This window comes from Neocloeon triangulifer, unplaced genomic scaffold, assembly GCF_031216515.1.
Source record: "Neocloeon triangulifer isolate White Clay Creek 2 clone unplaced genomic scaffold, ASM3121651v1 ptg000015l, whole genome shotgun sequence".
Taxonomy (NCBI): Eukaryota; Metazoa; Arthropoda; class Insecta; order Ephemeroptera; family Baetidae; genus Neocloeon; species Neocloeon triangulifer.
Window position 1 is genome coordinate 612,285 of NW_026775557.1, and position 18,090 is coordinate 630,374.

Sequence of the window (18,090 nt, forward strand, 5' to 3'; positions counted from 1 at the left end):
AAATTTTAAAATTTAATTTTTTACCTTTTTCACATTTGAATGATGCCGTAAGTCAATTAACTCTTTGCAAACTAGATTTTTAAAATTTTTATTTATTTGATAATTTTTAATTTCGCATCTTTTTCAATCGAGGTTATATTTTTTCCCGTCCTTTTGCTTGTTACCATTTTGCCATCTGTGCTTGTGTGAATATAATGACCACTGACGACAATGAATCAGACTTTCAGGGCCTCTCTCTAATTTAGCGTGCATGCGTGTATAATAATAAACCTCTGCTCAACTGGCTGCTCTCTCAGGTCCTGTGTGCGCGGATATAGGACGTGTGCAATAAAAACAGGGGCAAAGTGTGACGAAGGTGAACGACCTCAGTCGCCGAACCGCCGTGCATGCATTAGTATTGGAAAAAGAGCACCACGCCAAAGCAATTATTTTAATAATAATTTGTCCTGCCCCTAAACACGCAACGTTTCTTCCGCGCCCATACTAAAAGTCAATACACGATTCTCAGATGTTTCTTTTTCATAAATTAAATAATAATAATTTAGATTTGTCTGAACTGCGCAAAATGAGCAGACGGACAATTTCTTGAAAAATCAATGCAATTATTTGCACCAAAATGCAATTCAAGAGAGCCACTCGTTTTGCTCAAGGAAGTCGGCAGTGCATGCAGTGGGTCGGTGTTATAATTGTAAGTCTCCGTATTGCGCGCTTCTTTCTCATTAGTTAGCAACACACACCGAGCAGTAAAAATTGCGCAAAATTATCGCACCGAGTCTGACGGATCGCCTCGGCGGCTGCCTTTTTGCTCACCACTTGCAAACGTTTTACGGCCAAACACTCGATGCGCGCAATTAATTTCGCTTTTAAAACCTCCTAGCGTACGTTCATATCAGTCTCATTAATTCCCAATGCTAAAATATGGAAATATACAAAAAGGCCGCTTGTTGCGAACAGCTTAGCAGATACATAACTGAAAAATTGCAAAATTGAGCAATTTAATTTTTTTAGCCAGTGAAAAATACAAAATTACTCTGATATTACATTTCCATTATTTGAATTTATTTTGTTTTTAAATAACCTCTGATTTATAATTTTAATAATTTATCATAATCAGTTAACAAAAATTTTAATTGGAAAAAATCTAAATCATGCACTCATGATACACACGGATATCTAAGATTCATTCAAATTAGCTATTCTGAGTGAGTCTGGTAAGTCTGGTTATTGTAATTAGATGCGTTCTTTGCGCCACTAATGCCACACAGCCTAGGATTGATTTTCCATACCGCAGATCACTCTGAACCAGTTGCGAAATTAGCAAAACTAACTGTCCAACCGCCGATTATGGCTTTGGGAAAAGCGGTCGGTCGTCAATCAGCAGACAATCGAGTGTCGAGAGAAAAGAAAAAGAGACGCGCACTTCATCTTATTCGAGAGGCAAGGTGAACAAACAGCAGACGAGAAAAGTGGCCGTTGCAGGAGTGACTCACGGCTGCTCAACAAAAGATAAAATAAAACGCAAATAATAATCGTGCGCGACGGAGAGAAAGAGGAAAATTGTGTCTCAACGGTCGAGTGAGAAAGAAACAGATCCCACGCATCTTCTGCTCGATGGCAACAACTTTTATCACAGCAGTGCATTACCAGTCGTACTTGCTTTCATTGTTTGGCTTTTTTTATGATAAACTGGGTAACTGCGCCTAACCAATAATTGCATTACATTAAAGCCAACTATAAACATATTTCCTGCCAGCTGAGAATCATCTTTTAATAATAATCTCGTAATATTGTCACTTCTCAGTTATTGCAAAATTTTATAAGTATACCTCTCATTAGTTGGCAATGGTTAATTACGAATTATAATTATTACCACAAGGATAACATTTGATCAAACTGCAGGTGGCTTCGATTCAGACAGCCGCAGCTCAAGTGTATTTATTCAATACCAATAGAGTATTCTCATAATAAGTCGTTGCACAAAAATAATACTAGATCATAAATTACAGAGCAGTTTTCTAAAAACAGAGATTCTCGTTTCAGTTAGTTACATACGGGTTCTCCCCTTGAAAGTTATCTTCGGTGTCTGTGGTGCCTCCGATCATTTTTGCTGTAAGGCGCCGTTTTCTCTCTGTGCTGCGGCTGCTGCTTGTAGAGCACCATGCCTGGCACAACCAGGGGACCTGCGGGGGCAGCGTTTGCTACCGAAGCTGTGGCAGTCAGGTTGAAGTCATCGGAAGAATTTTGCATTCTCTGCAGTTGGGCCTCGATCTCTTGGATTTTTGTCATGGAGCTGAAAAACAACCACAATAAATTATTGAATACATTTTTATCATTTCATAAAAGGAATTAAAAATTATTTGTAATAAGTCATTTTAAATTTTTATTAAGAAAAATTCATTTTTTATGGATTTATTCGATTAAGCGCCAAAGGCGTGCAAATACCTTAAATCTAAGAACAGATAATAAAGAGGAATTCAAGCTGATGAAGGAGATGATTGTATTTGAAAATTCTGCGGAGAAAAATGTAGCAAAGTGCCATATTAAAAATTGTTTAGTAAAGAATATGAGTTTAAGGGACGAATTTATCCAGTAGGATAAAGAAGAAAAAAATTCCTTTGTATTTTCTATTTTTAGATTTAAGATATTGGCATGCCTCTGGCTTTTTGTAAATAAAATAAAAAAATCCCTTTTATTTTAATTTTTCACTTCTTGTTTTTAGCATAAATTGCATTAAATAAGCAAAAGATGTGTTTGGTGGATAAATTTTGTGCAAAAACATCTTGATAAATATCAAGCATTTCAGAACCTTCAAGTTTAATATAATTTTTACCTTGCATTAGTCAAGCCAGATTTTTTTGCTCCGGCCAGTGCTGGAATATTAATTTCTGGCTTTTGTCTCTCAAGATCTTCCTAAAAAGTGTTAAATTTTGGTTAATCATTTCAATTTAAGGTTCAGTTGTGACAAAGACAACATACTTTAGGAACACTTGTGGCAAGTCGAACGTTGATGTTTTTGGTCCCGATCCGTTTGCCGTGCAAATTTTTCATGGCATTGCTAGCGCTCGAGGCAGTCTTGTAGGTGACGAATGCGTAGCCTCTTGGCTGGCCAGCCAGGGGACCAATACGGTGGAACAACAGGTCAAACTTATCAATGGCACCATGGGATTGCAGCAGTTTCAGTAAAGTAAACCAGTAACAGAGAAAAAAATTATTAGCACTTTTTGTCATATTCTCCACAAGTTTGAATTTTTAATCACTCTAAGAATAAGACTATTATTATGTAATATAATTACTTCTAGACTAATATTATATAATTATCATAATGTAATTTTGTAATTTAAAAAGACACCTACTCGGTGACCCTCGAGTCCAAGTTGCCAATCCACAGCCGGCGGTCATCTTCGCCTCCCTTAGGAAGAGGCTCCAGCGGTAAGGGGGGTGCATTGTTCAGCTCCTAAGTAAAAATCAATTGATTAAATTCGTAACATTATAAAGTTTTGAACATGTAAGAAAATTCAAACAAAGAAAAATATATTTGTGTTCCACTAAAAAAGCAAGTACATAAATATAAGCAACCTCTTTGTAATAGCTCATTTCAGCTGCTTCTCTTCGCTTTTCCACTCGAAAGATTCCATCTGAACGCAGACGTGGACTAAATATTGTCAATTCAAACGTAAGACGTCAGTGAACCGGGCCCGCGGCGGCCTAATTTGGTTATTTTTACCCTCTTGACAATTAATTCGGATTTTAGGCTTGTTGTTTTGTGAGGAGTCATATGATCGCGCAGGGATACCAACTGAACGAGTGGTAAACACTAAACACAGCGAAAGTGACAGGACCGACTGGAAATTGACAGAATACTCATTTTTTATTGTTAAAAGGTGAGATTTGATTGTTTTCGGATCAATAAGTGCGAAAAAAAGTCAAGAAACGTTTAAACCAAAAGCAATACTTTGAATTAAAATTGCTTTTTACACGCTACAGTGGTGAATTTGAGCTCAATTTTATGTTCATATTTTTTTATTAAAATTCTCGTCTCATTTATTAATGATTCATGATCTCGTGACTTAATATTTACATCCTGTTATCAAAGCAAATATTCACATCAATTCACATTTTTTATAGTTTTGGTTTTGATTAAATTGCAAAAATTTTTCCATGTAATTTGAAATATATAATTATGCTCATATTATTACTCATTATTAATAATTTCAAATTGCATGAATAATAATACTAATTGAATTGAATAATAATTAATTACTTTGTTTTTTAACATTCAGGTATATATTATTATTTATTTTCATAACTATTTTGAATTATTTTCAGATCTTTTTTGAGATGGAGACCGAACTGACCAGGCTGATGGAAGAAGTGTTGCAGTACCCCAATGTCAAAGGGGTGATGTTCACCGACGAAAAGGGACTCTGCGTTGAAGCTAAAGGTTCCTGTTCTCCACTGAGCTCCGGAGGAATTTACAGAGTGGCAGAATTGGCCACCAGGCTGGACCCTGACGGCAAAAGACCTTCGTTCATTCACATGCTTGGAACAAATTCCAACGAGCTGCTCATCCAGCAGAGGAACAACTTGACTGTCACTGTGATGAGGGCCACTGAGCCCAATCCTACTGCGTGATATTTTTCCTTGTAGAAAATTATTATTTTACTAGTGAGCTTTAAAATATTCCATATCACTATTAATAGCTGTTGCCCATTGACTGCAAAACAAAGTCATGAAGCTGACATATTATTATAAAGGAAAAGATAAAAATATTCCAGTAATGTTAAATCAAGCCAAAAACTACATAATTTATTTATCTAATTTATTTTATGCAAATCAGACGGCAGTTTCTTTTCTTTTAAATGTAGAAATGAAAACAAAAAATGCAGAATAAAAAAATTACGTGTTAAGATTCCAAATTTTGCTTGTAATTTATCAAACGCAATTTCTAACAATTGTTTCTGGTTGATTTGAGCAGGAAACTGTCTCTTGCATAATTCAGATTTCTTTTATTTGTTTGCTGCTGCTTATGGGTATAAAGAAATTGTTATAAATACATGGAAAATAAAACAACAGCGAATATAATTTAACAAGTTTTAATTACTTTTAACTTATCGCTTCCTTACAACCGATTCATTTCGTAATATGTACACAGTAAAAACTTGCAGTTTCAACCACAGATAAAATTCACTGGTTAAAATTCGTCCGCGCGCCTCTTTGCATCTCTCACCCTTGAATATGTGTGTATGTGATCGCAAATATGTATGTTTTCCTAGCAACAGTGCAAAATGCAAATCTGGGTGGTGGTAAATGTTTGGTGTAGCAATTTTGTATCACTCACTATTATTTTTTTCTTTTTTACACCTACAGGCTATTCCAATAATCGTTTTAACAACGAGAGATATACAATTTTTCGTCTTCAAATTAATTTTTGTGCCGCAAAATCAACAGTGCCGGCCGTTGACAACATTTACATTTTCTTAAAGGAAATTTATTGAATTCAAATTGAAAACTGGCTGTACAAAAACCGATGTAAAATCATCTCATTACACACATCCAAACTTTTGATTAGGCCTACTGATTTCCAGTGTGAGCTATTTTATTGCAAGTTAAATTGAGCCTCTATTTTCCGGAAGCATTATTTTTCTCATCTTTCGATTCGTACAGTTTATTTATATAATAATCCAACAACGATAAGTTTCCAAATTTTTCACTCGCTGTAAGGTGCACTTTATTATTGTTGCGTAGTGTGAGGAGAAACAATTAATTAAGACACTATGTAGCCGCTCACTGATCGTCTCAGCACTCGGAGGCAGAAAATTGCACTTTTCTCGCCACCCAGTGCCTACATGAATAGTAAATTGAAACAGAATTCCTTAATTAAGGCGCATTCATGTGTACAAAAAGCAGATAAGCTTCACATTGTTGCCGCTGTAAATATATATAAAGTCCGCGTGGGAATGGAAAAAGTGTAGTCACAGGAACACAAATAAATGACAGATTAGCAAAAGTAGCGATATAATAATTATAATAAATTATATTATCTACGAAATCAAAACAAGGGAAGCGGGCAGCAGTGAAATTCCTCCTGGACGCAATCGAGAAATTGACTTGGTGCTTTTTAGAAAAGTGAGAAGGAGCTCGAAGAGAGAGGTGCAAGAATAAGACAACTTATATAGTGAATTAAATATGATCTATATAGCAGAGAGGGATCAATTTCATTGATTAAAAAAAAATATTTATTGACTAGAAATTAATTTTCCGGAAGAAAGTAGGAATTTTTCCAATCAAAATTTTTTTAAGCAAGATAAACAAAATTTTGTTGCAAATACAATAAAAACTCAAATTGGCCAGCATAACTTATTTAGGTACCGGTAACATGAAAAAATTACTAGTTCATTATGATACCCTTGACTTACTTATTATGCTCCTTTCTAATTATAATTTAAATACATTTTTGGATTTAATGAATCCCTCTCTGCAAATTTTCAAGCTTTTTCCCCTAATATAAGTGCAAAGTCTTGTGCGTTTTGTGATGTATTTTTGCGTGCATATCTCAAGTTTTTATCTCTCATACAAATAATCTGCATTTTCCTTTCGGTGCTCTCATTTAGATTTGGATCTCAAAGTAAAACTTAGTTTTCAATTTGTCGAGCTCGTCGGGGCCGAGCTGCTCCAAGTCGTAATCCTCGTCGTTTACAAAATTAATTTCTATTTTGTCGATGATATTTTCTTCGTCGACGCCAAGTCCTTCGCCTGGATCTGGCGCGAACGCCCAACCCTAGAGACACCCGTTGCCCCAGCACGCGCACCACGGCAGGCTGCCGCTGGACGGCGGAATCACCATGCGGTTGCTGCCGCTGCCCTCGCGGCTGCTGATGCTGCTGCGGCCGTCCAGCAGCAGGTCCTCACTGTTCGGACGCTCAAACACGCCGTTCTTGCGTCGCTGCGGCGCCGAGGTGCGCGCCCCCGATTCCACCGACACGCTGCGGCTCTTCATCGCCTTCGCTTTATTGTTAGGCTGCGAAAAATTCAATGGCAACACGTTATTAATTTTACTCAACGATTTGTGAAAATTGTTACTGATTTTGTAAAGGCCCTGGCTGAACATTGTGTGCAGCTGCTGATGCATAATGTATATTTTCTATTTTGAATTGCAAAATTTAAGAATTTTCAACAGAGATTACATTATTTAGAAACAACCTAGCTTGATTGTTTCTTATTTTATTTGAGTTTATTTCATAAAATACTTTTACTTAATGAAGTTAGAATTAAATTAGAAAAAATGTCATTTATTAAATATATTATTTTGTAAAAAATAAATAAATGCTTTATTTCAATGTGAGTTAAATCTGATAAAATCCAATGCTTTGTAATCAAGTTAAATTAAAGATAATATGTTTAAATAAAATTGTGTCTGGCCTATTTATTTAATAGTGAGCAATACAAAGAAAATAAATTTTGATATTTTTCTTCAATGCATTTCAATATTTGCCAAATAATATGTTATTTAATTATTTACTTTAAAATATAAATGATACCAATTAAATTTTGACTTAATTTATGTATGGAGCGTCCGACTGTTTTTAAACTAGTCATTAAAAATTAATTTGATGATAATTTTTTGCCTACACATCCCATGAATAATCTCAAACAAAAAGAATTACATTTTGCATCAGAGTAAGTTTTTCTTGAAATGAAACCATTACTTTAGACTCTTCCAAACTAACTGATGAATTCTTAAGTGAGTGCCTTTTTGAACACAAAATAATTGTCACAAGCAAACAAAAAAGTAATAAACAAGTTTGTTGTGGACGCCGTTTTAAATCACACTACCTCTCTCTCTATTTGTGGTGCACAGAGAAGTCATAGCAGGAAACGCTATAGAGAGCATGAGTGTGTGCTTGAGGCATGCGAGGTGAGATTATTCGTATTATGTACTTTTAGAAGGCTCACGAGAGGATTACAAACACAAAAAAAGGTTCTCAGAAATGGAAGGTGATTTCACACTTTTGTTTTTTGTTTGTTTGTTTTACTCGAGGTACAAATGATGAAAAAAAGTGTCTGGATCAGAAATATAGAACTCAAATCAGCAAAAAAAGCAAATTTTGCACCTCACAAGTGGTGAAGTCCAAGAACAGAATTTGGCATTTCCGAAAATGAGGCAACTTACATGAACTCAAATGTGGAAAAACGCAAAATTCCCACAATGACGGCTCTAACAGAGCCTTCTAAAAATCAAGCACCAGAATTTAATTTTAGATTCCAGGATTTCGTTTATTTAAATTTGAAAAATAAAATTAATTAATTAAAAAGGTACATACCTGGGGTTCGCCTTCTTTGGAAGTCCCTCTCCGTAAGATGCCGCCATTCTGGTTGGGCTTCTTGTTGGCAGTCTTGTTGCTGGTGGGGCTGGTAGCGGCGCTCGAGCCGGAATCCTCTTGGCTCTTCCTCAGTTGACCTTTGACCGCGTTTTCCTCCCTGATGGCCTCTCTGGCCGCACTACTGTTTGTACTCGCAACCACGGCCGCTTCGATTGCTAAAAACGAATGAAAAAATTAATAAAGAAATAAAACAAGAAAAAATACCTTCCAGAGACACAATAGGATAAATTTAGGAATAATTAAGTGGAAAAATGTGAGTGAGTGTCGATGAACTGCAACACAAGTTTTTTGGTGCTGGTGTGTAACTGAAACATTCGCATGCTCTGCCTGCGATTTCTTTTTTAAAATATCAAATCGCATCTTCTCATTGCATCTAAGCAAACCGAGAATTTGAAGAAGAGTGGAGTGAGTGACCAAAACCATTTCATATTATATAAAATCGACCATCAAGAAGAAGAGAAGAAGAAGCTAAACATAAAATACGGAGAGTTCGAAAGAGGATTGGTAGATGGCAAAAATGCTTTGATGTCAAAAATTAATAAAGTGTGTGGTGCAGAGAGACTCGGCTACGAGTTTGCAGATGTGGGTAGCTATACCTTTCAAAATCAAAGCTGCATCAAAACCTCCACTGGTATTCCTGGTCAGTTTGTTAGTATGCAACCTTGTGAGCAGAGCACAAGGTGGCCTGGTTGCATACTCACAAGAAACAGCAGGTTTTGGGGCTGCCGCACCAAGAATAAACACACACACTTGCTTTAGCTTTTTCACCACAGTAAAATGTCCATTTTGTACAAAAGGGTTTCAGAGCTAAATGTTTGTCCAAAAGTCGTTTCTTTTTTGTTACACAGATCATGAAAAACACTTCTTTCAGGGGTAGGGGATGAAGAGAAAGATATAAAGATAGGGGGATGAAAAGCATTTTCAAAACACGATAATTGTCAAACTTTTTTACAGTTCATGTTTTTTTGGCACGTACCTATTGTTGGTTTTGGCTGAGGCGCGGGCGCTTTTCTCGTAGGAATCAATGGTGGAGGCGGCGGCGGGGGGTTGCTCGGAGGCCTGACGTGATTTGGGGGCGGTGTGTACGGGGGTGGTGCAAGGTTGCCGTTGCACGTAGGTGGTAGGACTCTAACTCCCTAGTAAAAGAAATAATGAGTTGAAAAGCTAGATAAAATAAAATTAATTAATTAAGATTTTTTTATTTTAAAAATCTAAAAAAAAACATTGTTTTTGTTCATTTTAAAATTTAATTATTTATTATATATTAACATGTAAATAAATAAATAAATAATTTATTTATATTATTGATATTATTATTTGAAATTGTTTTTAAAAAATTATATTTAATTTCATAAAACAAAAATTTTTAAATAAATTTTAGCAATGTACCTATATTTTTTATATTTTATAAATTATTATCCTGAAATAAACTTAAATTTTGTCTGTTCACTATGCAATCATAAATACTGGAATAATTCTTTATCGTCGGATTTTTAAATTGACTTGAATTTTATTAAAATTTACATGGAAAAAAACGAATCTGGAAATTTAATTCGGAAGATATAATAGTCGCCTAATAATTTCACCTGAGAGCCACTCCTTGACAGACGTCTTGTAGGAGGCGTCGCCTGGTTTTTGCTTCCTACAGTCTCAATTCTGACCACCTCAGTTCCTTCGTCTAGCAGCACTTGGTTTGCAGAATCCTGTGTAAGCAAATCAAATAAATAAGAAAATCCATCAAAAAATAGAATAAACAGTAAAAAAAAAAAAAAAAATAAAAAAAAAAATGTGTGCAAGACATAATAGGCCCAAAATCTTCAAAATCAGGCCTTGTTCATTAAAAAATTACCGTGAGGGAAACAGGCCTCATGGGTGAAGCTGAGCGGATGGTCCTCTGTTCAGTCACGCAGTCTACGGTGGGACTGCCGGTTGCGGGTCGCCTCAGTTGGACGCTCAGGTGTGTCCGGTACTTAGACTCGGAATCACTGCCGCTATTCTGAAATTAATCAAAATGGACAAAATTGAAAACACGACTATTATATTTAGAAATCGCGTTGAAATTTAGTTATTACGGTACAATACACAGGACTATCAAAGTGCAACAGAAGCTTTGAAAAGGAATCTTTTATTTAAAGGCAAAAATTTCAAATTATCGATTGAGAAATCGAACCTGTTCTTATTGTAAATAAGACAACCGTGAGATATTGTTTTCAGAACATGAATTCAAAAATTAATTTTGATAGAGATCTAGGAGTAAAAAATTCGTTAAAAGTCTAACAAAAATGCTCATTTACGAAATTTTAATCGGAAAAAATTTATGCTTTTAAATAAAAAGTCAGATCATTATTTTCAATTACTTTCACAATTGTTCCTTTTCATTTTTTCCTATGCATTCACTTTCAAAAATACAATAAATAAAATCACAATAACCAAATTCAATACATGTGCGTAGAAACATATTTCTTTCTATAGTATTGCAGTAATTAGTGATATTGAAATAAATACTCAAACATCCCAAACTTTGAATAGAAAAAAACGGTGCCACTTTACATACGAGGACGACAAAATCCTTTTCCATAACACGTCACATATTTATACAGGGAAAATTAGTCTGGCGAACAAAATCCGGCGGCAAATGAAACAAACCAAACGCATAAGGTGAGTCGGGGTGAGAGAAACAAGCGGCAGCGCATGTGATTGATTAATTCAAATTATTAAAAAAAAAAATTGAAGATTAAAACGGAAAGTAAAGCGGCCCCTTACAACACTGCAATCGGCCACGGCCTCGGTAATGATGGTTCCTGAGCTTCCGGCGGCGGCCTGGAGGCGCGCGTAGGACATGCAAGGAGGCGCCACGCGCACCAATCTCTCGCCGGTGTCCACGCCCTTGTACACGTGTCTGCGCACCTGAGTGGCCCTGAGGCCGCACGCTCGCATCACGGCAGTGCGCACGGCGCCGTCACTCACCTGCAAGCGGGCAACCAAAATTCAGCCCTGTCTAAAAAAATTTATTTTCGCATTTTTTTTCCGCACCCGAGATTCGGATTAGCCCGCTTGGAGTTATTATTTATTTGTCTGCTGGAGATTTATTTTTTATTTACCTGGTGCGTCACCCCAGATACTAGCAGCACGTGGCTGTTCTCTGGGGTGTCGTCCGGAGACCTCCACTTGGTCGGGCACAGAGCGTTTTCCTCCTCCAACTGCAGCATCTCGCCCCGAATCTCCAGGCCCGTGAGCAGCAGTCGCAGGGCAACATCTTTCCTCATCACGGTGACGCTCGCCTGGGAACAAACCAGAATTTCGGACCCGCTTTATTTATGGCCCGGCAAATTGAATCATGGCCCTGGCTGCAGATTTTTCTACACGCTCGGCGGCTTTGTGGGGAATTGCGATTTTCGGCCGTTATTTTGCGAGACAAGGAGGAAAAACGAGGCGTGCGTGAGGATTTATAAAGAAGAACACAAGGCAACAAGGTGCTTTGAAATTAGGTTTCAAGAGTCTCTTTTTAAAGCTCTATATTATGATGCATTGTATAAAAATTAAATTATATACACATGTCATTTGCCCTATTACAAGTTAAGTTTCTCTTACAATTAAACATTGTGAATTTTGTTGACTGATCACGATAAAATATTTATTTCAGAACAGTAAGAAAAAGTAATTAAAATAAAATATTCCTTAATTGTCTTGTAAAATTTGAAAAATAGTTTACTGTAAAAATTCTAAATATAAGAATATAAAAATTAATAAGGATTTCCAATTAAAAACAACGTATATACACAATTTATTAATATAAAAAATTATATTACATTATAAAAAATTTGTGATTAAATTATTTTATATTACCGCCACTACAGTAGCTGATGGTCTCGCTTGGTGCAGACAAATGCCTCTGATGGACTGCCGCATCAACGTGGGCCCCAATCTGTTCTCCAGCGCGTCGATCAGTTCTCTGGACAGCAGACCCGGCACTCTTTGGAGGCCTCGCACCATCAAAACAGTGTCCGTACTTTCCTCAAACTGAAACAGGGCATAACTAGTGTGAGGATCGGAAAAGCTGTTTCAGTAATTAGTGCTCAATACAACACTTTGATCAACCATTCGGTGCAATTAGTGCGACGAAATCATAATAAAACACATTTATTTCGTGACATTGAAAACGGAAATGTCCACGAAATTCAGCAAAATTTTTAGGCGTGTACACAGTGCACTGAAATCAAAGAGCAGCAGTTAATTGGTGAAATTTGAGGTGGAGCTGTTGGAAGGTGAGAGAGATGATCAATTTTGATGTAAATTAATGTGAACATCAAAACGGTAAGAGAATAATTTTTCCTTGGCCTAAATAAGTAAACTGAATAAAATTTCAACGCGATCGAAGAACAGAAATTTGCTTTTTAAAAATTACAAAAAGATGAATCAAGAAAAATAATAAGTTTTAAACGTTAATTGAATACTAATTAGTCTTTAAATTTCAAAATTTGTTTTATGTGCTTTGAAGAAATCTTGATTTCTAGACTGTGATGATTTCACACATTTATTTCATTAATGACAAACTGAAGCCAAAATCAGGAAGAAAACGTGAGTGAGAAATAAAACAGCTAATCTCGAAAGTGCTAGTGAGAATTTCGCAGTGCGATAATAATAAAACGCGCAGCTTTTAATTTTCATGCCGCAGCACAAGGAAAATAATCATATAATTATGACATGGGCAAATCCATATTTTTATGACATGAACACACTCCTTAATAAAAACAGCCGGCGAGTTCGTGAAAATTTTAAGAGTCCAACGTACCGGCCGGTGCGTGTGAAGGAAGTCGACAGCAACAATAAATTCATAAAACATACGTCCACTTAAAAATAAAAATTAAAACAGGGCCAATCTTTTTCCAAATAACCCAACCAACAAATACAGAAAAATAGCATCAGAAATGAAATAAAAAAATTAGCGTGAGAGTTTAGTGAGGGTGCATATCTGAGAGACAGAGAGAGAGTGCGTCGGGGGTGCGCACCCTTACCGTGGCCTGGGCATGCAAACTACAAATACAGGTTCGCGGGTCGTTGTCGTGCGGGCAGTTTTCTGGCGCGTAGGTCGCCTGCTGGTAGGGAATGTAAGTGGCGGGCTGCAGGGGGCCCGGATTGACCGGCGTGGGCGGCGTGTAGGTCACCGAGTCCGAGTGGAAGGTGACCGAGCGGCGCGTCGTCCCGTCGGCCGACAGCAGGCTCGACGCCCTGCACACCGTCGACACCTGCTCGCACGTCGGCTTCGGCGGCGGCGGAGGCGGCGCCTGCAAAACAACACCAACACGAACCCACCGGTCCAACTCAATTCCTTCCACTGCACGCCGAGAAACGTCTATCAAAGTGAAGGACTGGTCAAATAAGGGGGACATTAACTCTATTCATAAGTTCTAATTTTACAAACCATGATAATTCTAGAATTCCTTTCAAGGTGCCTTTCTATATCACAATTAAAATAGAATATGAAAATATAATAGATGGAAAACATGTTTTAAAACTAAAATAAAGTTACATGTGAGCATGAATAAAAAAATTAATATAAATAAACAATATGAATATTAACTTCCTGAAAACAAACTTTATTTTTTTTTTTAATCTTTTTAAATTAATTTTTAATTTTAATGTTTTATTACAACTAATTTTTTTTTGTCTAACAAATGAGAAAAATTAGATCTTAAAATAAATATAATATATTGTGTCATCTTCAACAGGAAGATTACGTTTCAAAAATAAAAATATGTATTAATTTTTCATTAACATAATTTCTCTTCATTTTTTTTTCATTGGTTGAGAAGTAAAGTTTTATTTAGAAATCTTTATTTCAATAAAGTCAATTATTTTAATTTTATAACTTAAATCACACTATGAGGCAAAAAGTTTGAACAGAAGTTTATGCGCAATTTATATTGTTCTGCAACTTTTCTCTGATGATTTTCAGGCCCTTTACATATACTTTATAATACATGAGTATTATAATGAAGATATTAACCCAACTGAAAATGACACGATTTGCATAGCTCTAAGAAATTGAAGAAAGTTTTCATGCTCAACTTTGAAAGGACAAACCATCTCATCTCCAAGTCAAACGCAATAAATCCCTGTGTTTTTGCAAAATTTCATTGCGTGGCGTCGCGGCTGCTCTTTTCAATAATTTATTCCGAAAGGATTTCCAGCACGAGGAGCAAACTTCCGGCACCGCGGTCCGCGTTTCTGAAGGCAGTTTGTCTCTTCAGTGGGAGGTTTTTTGCGCGAACAAGAAGAGTAAGCCTTGTTCTTTTTGTCACCGGCATAAATCGTCGGCCGACTTTTGGCGAGTCGGGTTGCGTTTGAAACGACGCGCGGAGCTCATTAAAATGCACGCGCCGCTTTCGGGCGGGGGCGTGTGTAATTTGATTATGCACACAGCGCAGGCAGTAGGCCAAGCGCGGGGAGATTTGTTGGGCCGTGCCGCGTGCCAAGAACCTTTGCAACAAATGCAGCTAGTCGCCCGTGGAAGCCCAACAGAGTTAGTCTGGACGGCCAATTCCGTAATTGAATATAATGTTAAATTCCACGCGGGTTTGTCGAGTGGAAATGGAAAACCTTCCATGAGCGCGCCACATAAATTACACGCAGAAATTAGATTTGGGTCTTTGCAAAGGAATGAGATTATTAAAATAGGCTCCCATTTCACTTATATACATTAAAAATAAAATATTGTATTTTGATTGCAACAAAATTTTCACATTTTTGAGAAAATTAATAATAAAATCTAAAAAGAAAAACAAGAAAATTTGAGATATTGGCTACTATAAAACAAAAAGTTATGTTTGAAAAATAAATCCTGAAATTAATAATACCAATATTTCTTGCTATAATTTTAGCTTGATCAAAAATAACTCCAAGGAAATTAAGTTTCCAGGACAATATTGTATGAATTTTTTCCTGCATCTGAACATTAAATTTCATATCATGCTTTCTTTCTACCCTTATTAGAAGGCTTTCAATTAAATTAAAACCACTTCTGAATTTGGTATCCTGTAAACTTTAAACAAAAGACTTTATTAACCAGATCCCTTTGCTTTTCCCCAAAGCTCGTTGGCGACACGACTGTATGCTTTAAGAAAACGGCCGAGAATCAACATAATTTTCTGCGTTTTTCCGCTCCACATCTCCTCCCATTCTCTCATGAATACAAATTGAAGTAATGAACTTGGGCTTGCTTACGTTTATTCAAACACCGCCCTCCTAACTTGCCTGCTCGTATTTGCCGCGTTAAATAAAAAAAACCAAGTCATCACTTGTCCGAATGAATTTTTCCCTCGGTCACCACCGCACAGCTGGCGGTTCAGGTTATGCAGCCGGCAGCACAGATGCACTGCACGTGCTGCATAACTTACGATCTGCAGGGGCTTGTCGACGAGGTTACAGTAGCGCTCCGACATGCACATGTCGTTCAGTGGGAGAAAAGAGCCGATAAAATTATGCCCCACAAAACAGGGTGCTACGAATGCCCTTTTACTTTCTTCCCGACTGATGAATTATTTATTACGCTCTTTCATAACCATAGATAACGTTGGACCGCCGCTACAGAATCATTTTTATGGATTCTTTTGAGACTTGTTTTTCATTTCTATTTTTGTGTGCGTCATAAAAAGGTCGGGGGAGTGTTTCGTAAGAATACTATCCTCGAATGTAGGAGGGATGCGTGGTTCAAGAATATTCTTTTTGTTAAATTGGATGACCAAGTAATTTTTACAACAAACAGGCAGAGCTGAATTTTTAATTAATTTATCAGATGACGTTTTGAAGTTGATAAATTTAATCAATATTGTAAAATTAGTTTTTGAAGTGACTGAAATACCGAAGGTAATCAATGAATTGGCTTTTAACACGTATGATCAATTAATTAAATTATATCTGCTTGAACTAAACTTCTTAACTTGCTTAACTTATTAAAATATTTAAACGTACACTAATAATTTTAAAATTTCCGTCTATGATAAAATAAAGATAACCTGGTGACGACGACTATTGCAAATTTTGCAAATAAATTAAATATTTTCTATTCTTGTTTCTAAAAATTATTTGGGACAAATTTGAATATTTTTATCAATATAAAAAATTAAGAAATTTATATTTCTTATACTTTGTTCGTGTTGAAAAAAATCTGATCATAAATTAGGCTGGGGCTACTTCAAATTTATAATAAATCAAACCAATGTACAGTTTTATCGGGCCAATCTATTTAAAATTTCTCTAACGTAACCTGATATAAACTTTTGTTTAGGGGGCAGATGTTCAGAAATAAAAACCCTATGGCGTCCATTATTTACAAAACGAAAACGAGTCACGAAGTTTTATCCGCACAGGTCATTAATTACCGATGATGCTGCTCGAGGGAGGAAAAAGCGGACAGGCATCTGGCAGGCGTTGTTGTCGCAAAAACGGGAATTACCGACGGGGTCAACTAAGTGGCTCGTACAATCCAACCTAGCGAGGGCAATAAAACAAGGACCATCATTTATCGCCAGCGACGATTCTCTTTTTTCCTCTCCCACCCGCCAATTGCCTGCACAAGTTTCTTTTTACCTTTTCGCCACGAGACAACTATTCTGTATTTTATTTTCTGGCCGCCTTATTTACTTTGCGGAGAACAGAACAGGGAGTAAAAAAGCCGTTTCTCTCGAGTCTATGTTTTACCTGCTTTCGCCCACCCGCTCGTTTATCGAGTTGGTCTTTTGTTTTCTCTCTCGGCGCGATCGAGTGGGATTCTATTCTGAGCCGCTTCTCGCCTTCACCGCCGTTTAGTTCTTTCTCTATTTTCTTTCTTTCTTTCTCGCTACGATGGAAATCTCTTTCGTGTGCGTGCGAACCAGAGCCAACTCGCTTCCTCACTTTCTCGCTTGCTTTAAAAAACGAGCCTAATTTCCTTTGTGATTGATTTATTGCCGGTTGATGCTTTATTAATTAGCGCTTTCGCGCCCGGCGCCGGACCCATTATTGTATTTGTAAAACACCCGAAACAACAAACACTTTTTCTCGCGCCTCCTTCCAAAGTGGACGATTTATCTCGATTTGTGCCGACACCGAATAAATCGCAGCGACTTTTCACGATAGCAGCAAAATTTGTCAATCTGTCAGTAGCAGATGGATTTTTTTTTAAAAATTAAAAAATAATACTATATTTAAACTCTGATTAATTAATCTATTTGATTCAATATAGCCAATATTATTGATCATATCTTTTACAATCGCAATATTGGAACATAACGATTTATGTGAGTTTCTAGCCAATAGATTTTGCAGGGTATGGATTATGGTGGTGTAATAATTTTATGTAAAATATTGCAGGACATTTCTCAAATGACCGCAAAGTGCCCGAGAGAAATTACATTTTTTTTTCTTTTGAAGGGGACCTTTGGACCCAGTGAAAAGGGCAATAAACATCTCTCGGGGGCAACGACGCTGCTACCCTCGCGATATCCTCGAGGATATGGAAATGCCATCTTACATATACACGGAGTTTCAGTTCTGTTCCCTGCGGCTATATGTACGGCCGTTCTCCTCATAAAATTGTCATGTCACATAATTTTCTTTCCTGCTCGGAATAAAGAAAGGGGTCGTCGCAGCGCGCATACCAAATTTGTCATTTTGCCTTTGCAAATCCTCGACTAGCCAGAGAACGAGCTACGGGCAAAAATTTATATAC

General features: G+C 36.7%; 3 protein-coding genes across 3 annotated transcripts in view; 1 reads left to right on the forward strand and 2 right to left on the reverse strand.

Moving 5' to 3' along the window:
• Positions 1 to 1,878: 1,878 nt before the first annotated feature.
• On the reverse strand, positions 1,879 to 3,781 carry LOC132202771 (probable RNA-binding protein 18). Its single transcript, XM_059629938.1, has 5 exons — positions 3,577 to 3,781; positions 3,352 to 3,454; positions 2,977 to 3,188; positions 2,831 to 2,910; positions 1,879 to 2,290 (listed from the first exon to the last, which is right to left on the reverse strand). Exons 1-5 carry the CDS (start codon positions 3,592 to 3,594, stop codon positions 2,071 to 2,073), a joined length of 633 nt encoding a protein of 210 aa, XP_059485921.1. The 5' UTR covers positions 3,595 to 3,781; the 3' UTR covers positions 1,879 to 2,070.
• LOC132202773 (ragulator complex protein LAMTOR5 homolog) lies at positions 3,733 to 5,082 on the forward strand. Its single transcript, XM_059629939.1, has 2 exons — positions 3,733 to 3,881; positions 4,327 to 5,082. The coding sequence occupies exon 2, from the start codon at positions 4,339 to 4,341 to the stop codon at positions 4,630 to 4,632; it is 294 nt and encodes a 97-aa protein (XP_059485922.1). The 5' UTR covers positions 3,733 to 3,881; positions 4,327 to 4,338; the 3' UTR covers positions 4,633 to 5,082.
• Positions 5,083 to 5,591: 509 nt separating this feature from the next.
• Positions 5,592 to 18,090, reverse strand: part of LOC132202601 (uncharacterized) — a 45,354-nt gene continuing 32,855 nt past the window's right edge. Inside the window, exons 8-16 of the mRNA XM_059629605.1 lie at positions 13,397 to 13,666; positions 12,228 to 12,401; positions 11,483 to 11,662; positions 11,145 to 11,348; positions 10,231 to 10,377; positions 9,968 to 10,084; positions 9,358 to 9,517; positions 8,322 to 8,536; positions 5,592 to 7,018 (exon numbers count right to left, since the gene is read on the reverse strand). Coding sequence (XP_059485588.1) covers positions 6,779 to 7,018; positions 8,322 to 8,536; positions 9,358 to 9,517; positions 9,968 to 10,084; positions 10,231 to 10,377; positions 11,145 to 11,348; positions 11,483 to 11,662; positions 12,228 to 12,401; positions 13,397 to 13,666 — 1,707 coding nt within the window. The 3' untranslated portion in view covers positions 5,592 to 6,778. The remainder of the gene's footprint in view (positions 7,019 to 8,321; positions 8,537 to 9,357; positions 9,518 to 9,967; positions 10,085 to 10,230; positions 10,378 to 11,144; positions 11,349 to 11,482; positions 11,663 to 12,227; positions 12,402 to 13,396; positions 13,667 to 18,090) is intronic.

What these genes read in the sequence shown, in the direction of transcription:
- LOC132202773 (XM_059629939.1), top strand. Translation starts at nt 4,339, where the DNA reads ATGGAGACCGAACTGACCAGGCTGATGGAAGAAGTGTTGCAGTACCCC.
- LOC132202771 (XM_059629938.1), bottom strand. An exon ending in GGACTCGAGGGTCACCGAGT is followed by an intron (nt 3,189 to 3,351) that starts AGGTGTCTTTTT and finishes TCTGTTACTGGT; the next exon opens with TTACTTTACTGAAACTGCTG. An exon ending in TTGCCACAAGTGTTCCTAAA is followed by an intron (nt 2,911 to 2,976) that starts GTATGTTGTCTT and finishes AACACTTTTTAG; the next exon opens with GAAGATCTTGAGAGACAAAA.